Source organism: Lonchura striata, chromosome 2 (genome assembly GCF_046129695.1).
Source record: "Lonchura striata isolate bLonStr1 chromosome 2, bLonStr1.mat, whole genome shotgun sequence".
In the NCBI taxonomy this organism is placed as follows: Eukaryota; Metazoa; Chordata; class Aves; order Passeriformes; family Estrildidae; genus Lonchura; species Lonchura striata.
The window spans coordinates 41,488,696-41,502,220 of NC_134604.1; the positions used below are offsets into that span (position 1 = coordinate 41,488,696).

Sequence of the window (13,525 nt, forward strand, 5' to 3'; positions counted from 1 at the left end):
GAACATAACTGGTGGGATTAAGACAGAAAATTTTATTAGTGCATCAGAAACAAATATCCTATTTATCCTTCATATTTAAAATTTAACATGTTGAAGTACTTAAATCATATAAGAATGGGAAATTCTGTGATCTTCTAAGTGAAAATATGTAAAATAACTTCTTATAGGAAACAAACTTTATAAATTAGAACCATACAATCTGCAGAAGAGCCCGCAAACCAAAACCACAGGACACCATAACTTGAAATCAGTTATCAAAAAATTAATTTAAAGTTAAAAACGAGAAAGCTACAAAGTTTCTATGATGATAGAGGAAAAAAAAAAAAAAAAAGAGGTCTTTTTATCCACACCCATCACATGATCCAAAAACATTTATAAAAAGAAATATATATACATAATTGGAGTGCTGGAAAGAAAAGAGACCAGCCAGTTTTGTTTAGCAAGGAGAAACAAAAAAATATTCCATACAGGTATTTCTTCTGTGGAGGACAGTGATAAAAGATCATTTTGCAATAATAACAAAATATTTTAGGGACCATGTGTCAGAGATGTCTCACAATAAAGTTCATTTTGTCAGTTTAATTAATCAGTGCAGCAAACTGATAAGGGAAATAATTATTTTCTCTTTCTTGTATATTAAAATTAATTCCATATGGGACTATAAGTTGGTTTTATAAGGTAATAATGTTAATAGGCTCAATGAAAATCAGTGATATGTGGCACTCAGGAGTTAAAATTAGACAAGTCTTCTGATAATCAGTGACAAATATGAGAATTGTCTTAATCTCTATAAAGTACTAGAATTTGGAACATCTTGTCTGCATGTTTGAGTAAAACTGCAGTAATTCACATTACTACATGTGATTCCAACTGCTTGAAGAATAACCAGAACTTGCTTGTCACATGCTTATTTTTTGTGTCTCAAACTGGATACCTTGAAAAATTAAGAGAAAGGTGATATTCTTAATGAAACTTCATACATTTACAGTAAGTGAAAGTCAGCAAATCATGACAGCAATTCATAGCAGTTTTGAATTTAAACTAAATAAATTTGAACTATTATGAAGTGATATTCCTCATCTAAACTGACACAAGTCCCTGTGTTTATATCTAAGCATAGACTTGAAATAAATACAATACATGTTTTTCAAAATGTTCCATTTTCTTTTATGGTGTCGTCCAAGTTTCTTGTGGAGTTCCCGAAACAGTCCAGCTTTCAGCTTGCAATCAAATATTTTTTTTTATAGATAATTCTATTTTTTCCCCTCATAAATACCTGCTATATTTAGAAAAATGTATGTCTGTACCATAAGGATCACTGGGTGCACAATGGCTGATGAGTTTTTGAGCTGAAAATAAAATTTTATGAGTGCAAACACTATTTAATGCATTTTTTCCCCAAGTATGAATATAAATGACCCAGGGTCCTCACAGACCACTGTGGAACAGCAAGTTGCAGTGAAAAACCCTTTTGCTGCCACAAGGAAGAGTGTAATGCTGTGAGACAGGAACAGCTGTGCCATTAATACGTCTTGTCACACAACCAGTTTTGTAATTTGAAGAATATTGTAAGAAAAATGTCTCCGTACCTGTGGCCACTTAAATTTACCCAAGAAAGAAATTCTCCATCTAGACAGATCTTTTCATTGATTGACCTGAACTGCAGTTTCATTGGAGGAAAATTGCCATGTTTTTGAATTTGCTAAGTTCATCCAAGTTTCAAAGTTATTTGTGTTGACCTATCAAGTGGCAGCATTCAGCAGTAAAGCATAGAATGCTAAAGAAACTCTAGAGAGAGTGATTTCAAGTGATTTATTTGATCTCAGTAAAAACAGCCTCCCCTGTGGATGAAAGAGACACATTCTGTGTAACAATCCATTTATTAAGGATTCCCTATAGAAAGTGAACTAGATCAACCATTATATGAACCTTAATTGTGATTATGTTTTATTGCTACTTAGATTATTAAGTGTTTAAACTACCAGATAACAGAATCTATATTCTCAATAGTGGAAGAGTGTTAACATTAATTTTACTAAATATTTCAGCCCTGTTCCAACAATCTCTTGGAGGAAAGTTAATGGTCATAATCCAAGTAAAGCTCGCCTGAGAAAATCCCAAGCTGTGCTTGAAATACCTAATGTGCAGCTAGAGGACTCAGGAATGTATGAATGTAAGGCTGAAAACTCTCGTGGAAGAAATGTCTTCAGAGGACAGCTACAAGTATACAGTAAGTGTAACTGCACACAGTATTGTCCTGAAATGCTTTGTCCACACTTAAGGCTTTGGCCACACGTGAAGTATTCCAAGGTTCAGCAAAAACAAGATACCTTGATATATAGAGTATACATCTTATACCAACAATAATTTTGATTTAAGTTATATATTATTATTCCTTAGTATTGCATTAAGGTCTGAAACATAAATTATGTTGACTCCTTTGAAGATTTGATTTAAATACCATTTTATATGGGATTTGTTATTTTTTTTTAAATTAAACAGCATAGCTATAATTTTAAAAGTCTATTCCTGTCCATTAGAATATAACAATGACATACAACCTAAATATGAATTAGCTGTCAGAAAACAATACTGGAGATATTTTAGGATTATTAACACACTATTATTAACATTTTAACTATGCCATGCTTGGCCGCTGAGCTTTGTCATGGTCAGTGTACTGGAATGAGAGCTTAAAACGGATTTGTTTCTTCCTGAAAATTCTTAATCTAGGCATGCACAATTTCAAAAAGTTCTGATTTTCACAACGTGTTCAACATTTTCTAAGACTCAAAATAAAATTTTGAGTGACCATAAAAGTAAGATTGAGTCATGCATCAGATTGAAAATAAAAAAGGAAAACTGAAAATAAAAACATTTGACAAACCACATGAATTCCATTATACTGTTGCTGCATTCTAGAGTCTAGAAACAAAAGCATATGTAACACATACCATGAATACTTACAAGTCAAAGTTTGGCATATATCACATGTAAGCTTGAGTCCCACTGCTTTTAATAAATTTAAGCCACACTACTTTCTATCATTCCATGAACCCTACAACCTTAAATACTTAGCAGAAAAGGTCTACTGTGGGAGGGTATGCAAGAGATCTTTCAAACTGAATTGTCTTCAAAGATCCCAGCCAGTAAAATCCCAAATGCTGCAGTTTAGATACATCCTCAAGTTAATGGATATGTCTAAGAAGTTTCTTCTCTCAATTGATTTTCTTTTCCCGATTTCAGCCCATGGTTCCTAATGCCTTCTCCCCATTAGTAACTATAAAGTGTTCTCTGTCTTTGTTGCACACTTTCATCAAATAACTATAGACCAGGATAGTATATTTAGTCTATTTCCCACGTGTCAGTATTTTCAGGTCCCTAATCAATTTTTATGTCTCCTCTGGCCTTCCAATGTCTTTATCTTAACTCAGTTTATTTTAGCAAGTATCAGCATATCTCTGAATCATACTTCTTTCCTTGCTTTTGATTCTCCTCCGCCTAGAGACCAGGACAGGTTTTTGTCTTCCATTTTTTTTGTAAATGCTGGAAAAATTATGTGATGGTTAAGATGACAGTCTGTGCATTTAATTTCAGATTTTCCATCTTGCACTTGCAGCAAAGGTTTTATAAGATTTTGGCTGAAAACAGCAGTCAAAGCCCACCACCTACTCTATGCCTCCTATTATAACAATACTCCACTGATATTTCTCAAATTCTTACTATAAATTACTTCCATGAAAGTATAGCAGCTCCTGCAATGCACCTGAAGGCCAGGGGAATTTAGCAGCTGGTCTTTTTTGACAATATTAAAATTCTTAAAATATTAGAAACTCAGAAAACTTAATTTGAGTTATAAGATATATCACAGCTCATACACTTCCTACCTGGTTTTTAGAGCTGTGAAACTACTAGATGCCAAAGCTGTGCATAAAAGTGTTATAATTATCTCTGCTTCCCTCTTTCAGAGTTAAAAGAATATAAAACGTGCTCTTCAAGAGAGAAGCCAATATGCTATAAAAAGAAATTATTTCTGCAAGAGCACCATACAGATTTGTGGTATAAAATGACAGCAAACTGAGTAGTGCTCTACACAACTCTTTATCTCTCATTAGCCTTTAGATTAGAGCAGGAATAAAGGTGGTGATCAAGTCCATGAAATATATTTACAATATTAGTTTTGTCCTATTCTGTTTAGATAGAAATATGAATTTTTTTATTCTTCACCATTGTCTAAATTATATTTTTAGAGTCTCTGTCTTTATGCATAGAACGCAAATTTAGCTCATTGGTGTTTTTTGCAATAATATTAGGACAATTTCTTTAACACTTTAGGAAGAGTTATTATCTCATTCCTCTATTAACAGATATGTGAGACTAGTACATTAAATTTCACCTATCTGCATCAGCAGACAGAAAGGTCAGAACAGGTTACAGAGGGCTTTCAGATGGACAATACCATCCTAATACACAGGACAAGAAGCACAGACTTTACTAGCCCCCCACAAGTGCCTTTTCTTGGCCTCAAGATAAAATACTCCCCACTCTCAGCCTTCAGTGCTCATGAACAGAGCATCAGTGTCTCACTGGCCTACAAACCTTAGCTTCTCTTTCCAGAGGTGTAAAAGGGTTTTTGTGAGAAGGCTTCTGCACAAAATGAGCTACAGGTTATTTCACAAGTCTCTCAGCTTCCTCTGCTGAACAGCTGCTGTTGCAGGATTCGGGGGCATTATCTGAAATGGCCTTTTCTACTCTACCTTTTGTTCCTAACAACAGTTAACATGAATTATTTACCTGTAAGTTCACTGTCTTTTCACTGACATATTATTCCTCCAGGTGGCAATGATTACTTTGGCTCAGAAATTCAGATGTAGGCTGTCATTTCCTTACCAGGGGTTTCTTGTAAAATTTCAGAGCAGTGTGTAGGACCAGCTGTGTCATACTGCGGTCTCGCAATTTGCATATCTCTGTAGGAACTCACTCGCTGCCTGTTTGAATCTTCTTCATCCTGTCAGTTGCATCTGATCTGGGTCACCACAGAGCATTTTGGAGAAAGCCCAGGACACCCAGTCTGCCTGTCTAGTCACATTTAATCACAGACTAGGGATTTTTCTCTTCTTACCTGCTGCTGCAATCCAGATACACCGTGACAGCCTGATGCAGCTGACAATTTGGATGTTGTTCAGAATGCAATGTTTCAGATGCTGACAACTTCAGATTATTGTAGTCTCAGCACTTAGTGGAAATTCAGCTGTAGGCATGAAAAACATAAGTTTTACAATGCCAGGCATCCTCTTATGCACTGCAACCTATTTTGAGAGGTGTGATTTTTCCCACAAGTGATCTGCTCATCCTGTAAGTTTCCATGAAATTTTATTTAAGCTCAAATTAATTAATAGAAGAGAGCAGAAAAATGAAAATGTGAGTGGATAAATTTTCCATTAGCCTTTTTGTTTCTCCTCAAATTCTAGCATTTCTCCAATGGTAAGCACTGGTATGACCAATTCTTGTTCCTCTCTCACTCTTAAATTTTTGGGGTTTTTTCCATGTTACCTACTCACTACTGCTAGGCTCATCAGGGGGTGATGATGTGAAGTGATTACAAAAACACATTTTTGGCTGTATCAGTTCCCTCATCCTGCACACAGCAGTGCCTTCCTGGCACCTGGAGGGAAGGCTTGCCATAACAGAAGACTGGAACAAGCATCTGACAGCAGGAATATTCTGTAATGCAGTGTAACTGACCATACTGATTTTAAAATCTATTTTAATTTCTTTCCTATAAAAATTGAATGGGAAAAAAAGTCCACTCCTGCCACCACACATTAGTCCCACACAGTAAAACTGGCAAGAGAAGAGATTTTGTAGTAAAAAAAGTAAATTAGTTTTAAATTTTCTATCTTGATTTTCTCACTTATTTTTCTCAATATGCTTCTCCTACTTTATTCTTCCCAAATAATCTCATATACAGGAAAATATTTTTTTTCATCACAAATTCTGTATTCATTGACATTTTAGGACATTATTTTAAGTCATTTGTCTATGTAAAATTTTTTGCTTATTTTGTCTCAGACAAAAAGCTGATTAAAATATTGAGAAATAATCGAAATTTTCTGCACCTTAATTTCATTTTGCATAGAGGACTTAAAAATTGGCCTGCAAGCTTGCAGATTTGTTGCTGATTTATATTTGTAAAACATTCTGACATTCTTGAATAAACAGGTGCAGAACTGCAGCATAAAATAAATCATGGATTGGTTGGTGATTTAAAAATCTCAGAAACACTGTATAGAGTTCTGGCACAACAATCATAAAGACTACTGAACACTAAAATGCATCCTTCTCTTCTCACAGTCAACTCTTCACTGGACAGATTAAAAACCAGGCAGACACTTGTTTTTTGTTTTTTTTTTCCCAAGAAGAATGTTGCATTTATAAGGAAAAAAAAGGACTTATTACTTTTGAAATCTGGCTAAATTTTCTAATTAAAGTGTGATTCTGGAATGAAGTTTTCTTTGCATACACATATATCAGGGTTATATTAAGATACTTTTGTTAAAAAGAAACACCCAAAAATGGTACATTTGAGTCAGAGGTTGTACATTCAGTTAAATGTTTCAACTTTAAAAGTACTGATAGGATTTTAGAACAAGGGTTCTGATTTTATGGGGAGTGATCCTTGCTAACAAGCCGAGAGGGAATTCTCTGTGATAAGTAAGGAGTACATAGAGAGAAAAATAGAAGCTAAAAAGTGATGAGCAGTATTTCTCTCAATCATGCTTTTAGCTCTATTCCAGCTACACCAACCTATTACTTTGCTACTTTATTCTCAAAGGATTGGGAATCTTGCCTTCACTGATGGCAAGTTCAACAGCTTGAAAAATCGGACTCCAAAGGCCATTTAGGCTACAAGGAGAAAATTTAATGTAGAAATACCTCAACTAATGGAAAAAGTTTGTTCTGACCAGTCGGTCATACTACTGTGATTTGCTAGTTTGTAGTTTCAGAAGAAAACCTGTGGCACAATTGTGTTAGCAAGACAGCCACAGACAAAAGGTAGGGAACAGCAGTTCTGAAGAGGACAAGTCTGCAGGCTGGCTTGGGGAAGCTTTGTTTCAGTGTAAAAATGTGAATACCTTTTTCTAGACACTCTGGTTCATGATGAGCTCAAATTCAACATAGAAATGTGAGTCTATATATGTTTTGGGTCAAATTTACAGAAAAGCAAAATAATGAAAATAAATAAATATAAATAGCAACAGTTTAGCTCCTCTTTGAAACTGCGTGATTTCATGGTACCACTGGCTGTCTTTTATTACTTTTTTTGCTACACATTTAACTGTCTCATCTTCCAGAATCATATTAATGTAGTTATTTTCAAAGGAAACAATTTCCTCTCAGCATGCTTCCTTTGTATATTGAAGCACTCAAAATGAGAACAGCAGCTATACAATGGAATTAAATTATATTTTTAGGACAACAGAGAACAAATAAACAGAGATTCCCAAAACCTGTTTCTTTCTGCAGATTTTTGTGGGACCCTTTTTTATAACTTCAGGAAGAAGACATTCAGCACAGCAGAGCACACGTAGAGAATTTCATGCATTGCCTTGACTGTAATAAGAGGAATAAGGAAGCAGAGGTTCTTTTGTCTTGGGTTTGGGAGTGGGGCTGGGTCAATCTCTCTGTTTTCCTCTACCAAAATGGAAATGAGTGATACTTCTAATATGTTCCCAGCTTCTGACAAAATGTCTGGTCTGGCACTCTGAAGCAGACTTTTCCCTGCTTAGGAATGATAGACAGCTCATTCACTTTCTTTATCAGCCTTGCACAAGATGTAAGCTACAAGCAGTTATTCACCTGTCACACCTTTTCATATCTTCTCATGTCTTTGATTGATGACCAGTCAAATGCCAGCTAGATTCAAAGATTTATTTTTAAACTCAATTCCCCATGTGTAAGTACATTATCAATTATCTGTCATTTGAAGCAGAGATTTTGTTATGACAGATCTGGACTTCTATTCACACCATGCAGAATTTTACATCTCTTTAGCAATGCCTTTTAATTATTTATTCTTTATGATTTGGAAAAACAACAACAACAACAATAACCAAACAACAAAAAAAATTCCAAACTAATATTTGATATCCTCAAGTTAATTATTGTCATCTACCACCCTCTGTGTTATACAAAGTGATATAACTACAGTATAAAACCCAAAAGCTGGCTTTTAAGCATACATTTTTATTTCTGCATGTCAGTGCTCTGTTACTCACTGAGTCATATAATATTTTCCAAATTATAGGATCCTACAAATAGCTATCTGATTGGCTGCCACATTAAAGTTCTACTTCTCTGAAAAAAATATTTGTTGTTTTTTGATGGATTATTTAATGAAATTTAGGTACTAGTGATCACATATACAGCTATCAACTGTCTGCCTTAAAAAAAAATGGTTTAAGATTGATTTACTGTGTAATTTGTGCTCCTGCTGGATGCTGGAAATCTCATGGGTTCTGTGCTTAAAAGTGTTAAACACATATTCTCCCTTGAAATATGAATTAAACTTAGGACACTAACAAAAATATGTGCGAATATCTTCCAAATTCCCAATCACTTCTAGCTAAATAAATAATTTCCTTGTAAACTGAGAAAACTACATGAAACACAGCCTATGACAAGTAACCTCCTTACCACTATTCAAATATCCTAGGCCTTGTGAGTTATTAAATGTTCTATTGTGACTATCAAACATTTGTCTTAAATTCAGGAATAATTAACTCAATAATATATAGTTCTACAATTTAATCCATTGGACTTTTTTAAATCAGGCATGTTTCTATTGTTGGCCATGTTACTGTTCACTACCTGGTACCATTAGAGCATTTCCTTTAAAGTTTGGAGTTTATTAATTTTATCATTTTCTCTTTTGATTTGGGCCTTTTTATTTCAGTGTGCTTTGTTCTGAGAGTAATGTAAGTCTTGTAAAGGCCATTTGTTTAAGCGTTTTAATTGATTATGTCTTTGCACATCAGCTAGAGACTTACCACTTTATAATTTTGAGTTAATATGGCAATTTTTTCTTGCAGCCTACCCACACTGGGTGGAGAAACTCAATGACACCCAATTAGACAGTGGAGATCAGCTCCGATGGGAATGCAAAGCCACTGGAAAGCCAAGGCCGACTTATCGCTGGCTGAAAAATGGAGTTCCTCTCTGGCCACAGGTACACTAGACAAGGAGCCACCTGTATGTTGGATGCTTCTCCTTTCATTCAGATGAATCAGTTATAGAAAGTACTGAAAAGTTCTTAAGAAATTACTGTTTGGTTAACTCAAAAAGTACAATGACTATTACATTTTCAACTCAATCTGTTCTCTGCAAGTAACAGAACTTATCATGAAGACCATTAAAAATGGTTCATGTAAGGCTCCTAGAATGTAAAGTGCTTTACTACAATCACCTGATATTTTTTAGAATTAGACATAAATAAAATTATTTTTTCTTTTAATAGACCATTGATGGCATGGTCTGTCTTTTATTTCACTTTTTTCTGTTTCTCTCACTGCATCATCAAAAAATCATCCCACATCATTTGGGGTTTTTGTCTAATACCTTTTAATTTTATAGTCTCAAATTATTTGGAGTAATTAAAATTTTGTAAACTTATTTAATCTATTTTTCCAGATTAAAATAAAGCTAGCTGTTAGATTCTGGGAGAAAATGGCTATATTTACAAATGAACTCACAGAATGGATTTATGAATATAAAAGATGTAATGTCTTCCTTTCCAGCAAATGTCCCTTCTATCTATCTGGGAACACCAACCAATTATGCAAACAACCAGAAAGGAAACATAAAACAGTTTACTTTTGAAGATATGAGGCATTGAAAATAAGATTACTCTATTCATTTCTGCTTTTTTAGATGGAGCTATTAGTGTTGAAATTGAAGCAATTTAAATATCTCTACTTTTTGGTTCTCTGATTTTCCAAACCATTAGTTTCTCCAGGCTCTGAAATTTCAAATTGAATTTTACTTTGAGCTGGGTGAGGGCTTACAACAAAGTGAATTTTTTATCATAGTTTCCTCTGCATTCCCAAACAATTTATGCCTTATCAATTTTAACTTACAACAACTGTTATAATGAAACTTAGAGTTGTGTAATAGTAGTTCAAATTACTCATATTATAGCTTCATTAAATACTCCCCTACATAAACAGCTATTGATGTCCCTTCTCTTCCAGTTGTGGTAATTATATTCTGCTACTGGGCCTTTCGAATTAGAAATTTGTACTAATGATGAAAGCAATTGGACCCTTTAATTCTTGCTTATGCAAGCAATCTTTCATATCTCTCCTTTTATAAAAATAGTACCATGACTGAGACCAAAAATTTGCTATATATTTGAAGATTATCAGACATATTACATCCACAAATGATTTCTTGCCTCCTTAATGTTCCCAGTATGAGCTGGTTTTAAAAATCATCTAAGGGTAACAGCAAACAAACAAACAAACAAAAAAAAAAAAAAAAAAAAAAAAATACAAAACCAGAAAAAAGGAAGCTTTGAATTTAGTGAATTTATCTGAAAATATTTACTGTCAAATATATGTTGACTTTTTATTCTTGTAATTTCTTGTATAAAAAGGAAAATGTAAGTCCAAGGAAACTTGTTGCTCAGTTTTATTTTCGGTCCTTTTATGGTGCTTCACCTTAAGCTAATAACACAGAAATTTTCCAGTGCCTTTTTGCTTTTATAGAATATTTTTTAAATTACTTTTAAATTCTATTACAGAGCAGGATTGAGATGATTAATGGTGTTCTGATGATCCATAGTGCAAATGTCTCAGATGCTGGAATGTATCAGTGCTTAGCAGAAAATAAGTATGGTACGATTTATGCCAGTGCTGAGCTGAAGATTTTAGGTGAGTATTTGGAAAAGAATAAACTGCTCCTTTCTCCCTTTTTGAGAATTAATTCTTTTTTTTAGGCTGATGTGACAAGAAACAGCTTCTACCAGTCCAAACAGCAGAGCAGATAAAAGTTCTTTTTCTTATTATTACTTATATGTGGGTGAGTCCTTTGTTGCCCCAGAGAGTGTAGAGCCTTCTGTTAAAAAAAAAAAAAAAAAATTGTCATTCATACATAACTGACTCAGTAACATTTTGTAAATATTTGTCATATAAAGCTATTTCAGTTCAAATAAATGGGAAAAATATTTTTTACTCCCACAAACATGTGCAGGAGATGAAATTTAGAGGAAGTAAATGTATTTTAATCTCTGCTGAAAATAGTTTCTTATCTCTACTTTGTCCATTATTCAAAGGTAATTAAGGTAATACAAAGGTAATTCAAAGGTGCATGATCTTAGTTTTAGAAAACTTCTTATGAAATCATCAAAATTAATTGAATAATATAAATTACATTTCTTGGGTGAATAGCCTCCACAGAAAAGCAAATACATTGCATAGTGTTACCTGGAAATATGATAAAAATGTCATTATCCAAAAGCTGAAGCAGGTAATTAATGAAGAAAAACTTGAAGAACATTTGAATACTCTAATTTTCCTTAAAGCAAAGTGTAGCAATGTGCAATGGAACAATAGTGATAAGTGCCCTTCCAGTGGATTAAGTGAGACAGACTTGTAAGATCATCTTTATTAAAATATGATGTAGCAGGAAGAAAGGTGTCCACCAAAATCATTTAATGGCCATATCAGAAATTAGAACTGCACATGAGAATTATTCCTATAAAGTCCTAGTCAAATGAGTAACAAAGCTATTGCAGAAATATACTGTGTTTCAGCTAACATTTGGCTCTTTCTGAAAATAACATTTCTGGTACATTTCAGCTATTTCCTAGCTGGCCAACATTAGAATTTCATTGATAAGTTATAAAATCACTTCTTTATAGCCACAAAATTTAAAGCCAAGGCAAGTGATTCTTCTCTTTCCATCACTTTTTTTTGGTCATTTGTGATTCTTTCAACAAACCTATTAGCTATAGCATTCTTTTGCTCTGTTTTTTGTATGTGTTATAAAATAGTTATTCCTAGTATATCATGTACTTGCAGATTTTCTTGGATGTTCTTTAATGTCAGAAATAGACCCAGTATATTGCTGCAGTAAAATTGGCTTTTCATTTTCTCACTTGCAAGATCGTACCCATGTTAAATTTTAACCATAATATTGCATTAAAGAAGCAGTTGGGTTTAATTTGCTGCCTTACCAAAAGGAAAAGAATTGAATAAATTGTCCACATAAATATCTCTGATATGAGGATTAACCAAAATAGTGGTAGGAAAATCTTACATATTTGAGGCAATGAAGTATAATGTCCTGGTGTAGCTGAGGTGTAGGTATAGCTGGGATAGGGACCTTTGACTTTGCAAAAATATTTCAAGAAAAACACAAACACTTGAGAACTAATGTCCTTTCTTGGTATGAAATTACAGTAATTAATGCCATTTTAATGCATTTTTAGCTTAGTTTTTGTTTGTAAACAATAGGACTTCTTAAAAAGTGAAATACTAAGAGCAAGAGATGGTTAAATGTCTTCTGTTAAGAAGTTCTCATAGTGAAATTCCCAGTTCTCAGGCAAATACAAAAAATTAAAGTAATAAAATTTCTCTAGTAGTAATATTTCTTATAAGCATTAACTCTAGACAGTGCATTTCGGATTGTTGTGGAATTAAAACTTTGTTTAATTTTTAAATATTTACCTCTAACAAGTTTTTGATTAAAAAAAAATATGGGAAAAGTGTAGCTAAATAATTTCTAAAGTTGTTTGATTTCATAAGTAGTTTTACTCTAATCTGCTGATGTGGAGGATTTCTCGATAATCTGTACCTGGATTAAGTTATAAGTCTACCATGTATTCCTGGCTGCTGATTTCAAATGTTTTGTAAAACTTCACCTTGGACATAATAATTTCAAAGAGAGAAATTGACATGCTATTCCCAAAACCAAATATATTTTTCTAATCTTCTGTTAGAACACAATGAAACAGAAGGCTTCGATTATTCTTTGTAGTGTTAATTTACTTCTTTTTAACAGCTTCAGCTCCCACTTTCCCGCTTAATCAAATGAGGAAAACAATAATTGTTACCAAAGGCCAAGAAGTTGTCATTGAGTGCAAGCCAGAAGCCTCTCCAAAGCCAACTATCACTTGGAAGAAAGGCGACAAAGTGTTAAGGGAGAATAAGAGGTCAGAAGTCTGTTTGGTAAATTAAAATTGTGTTTGCATGTTGAATTATGTGATATGATATGAAAATGCAGCAAGTGACAAGAACATGCTGAATGTTAGCCTGAGTATGGAATAATTATCTTGTCAAGCTGATTTGTTTGACTGTAGTGACTTTATAATTTCCACAATATTGAAATGAAAAACTTTAACATTGTTCAGAGATGCAGAGAGATGAAAAGGTATTGTTATTTTGTGGGGTTTTTTCTCTATTTTCTGTTATTCATTTCAAAAACCTTTCAATTATTCTGTAGAGGTACTACGAATTTAGCATAT

The 13,525-nt window shown here is 33.5% G+C and overlaps 1 protein-coding gene across 8 annotated transcripts in view; it reads left to right on the top strand.

Annotated features, from left to right (window-relative positions):
- CNTN5 (contactin 5) overlaps nt 1-13,525 on the top strand; it is a 591,904-nt gene that overhangs the window by 462,510 nt on the left and 115,869 nt on the right. For all 8 annotated transcript variants that reach the window (XM_021529320.3, XM_077781341.1, XM_021529327.3 and 5 more), the window contains 4 exons: nt 2,049-2,230; nt 9,093-9,229; nt 10,802-10,931; nt 13,063-13,213. In XM_021529320.3, coding sequence (XP_021384995.2) covers nt 2,049-2,230; nt 9,093-9,229; nt 10,802-10,931; nt 13,063-13,213 — 600 coding nt within the window. The remainder of the gene's footprint in view (nt 1-2,048; nt 2,231-9,092; nt 9,230-10,801; nt 10,932-13,062; nt 13,214-13,525) is intronic.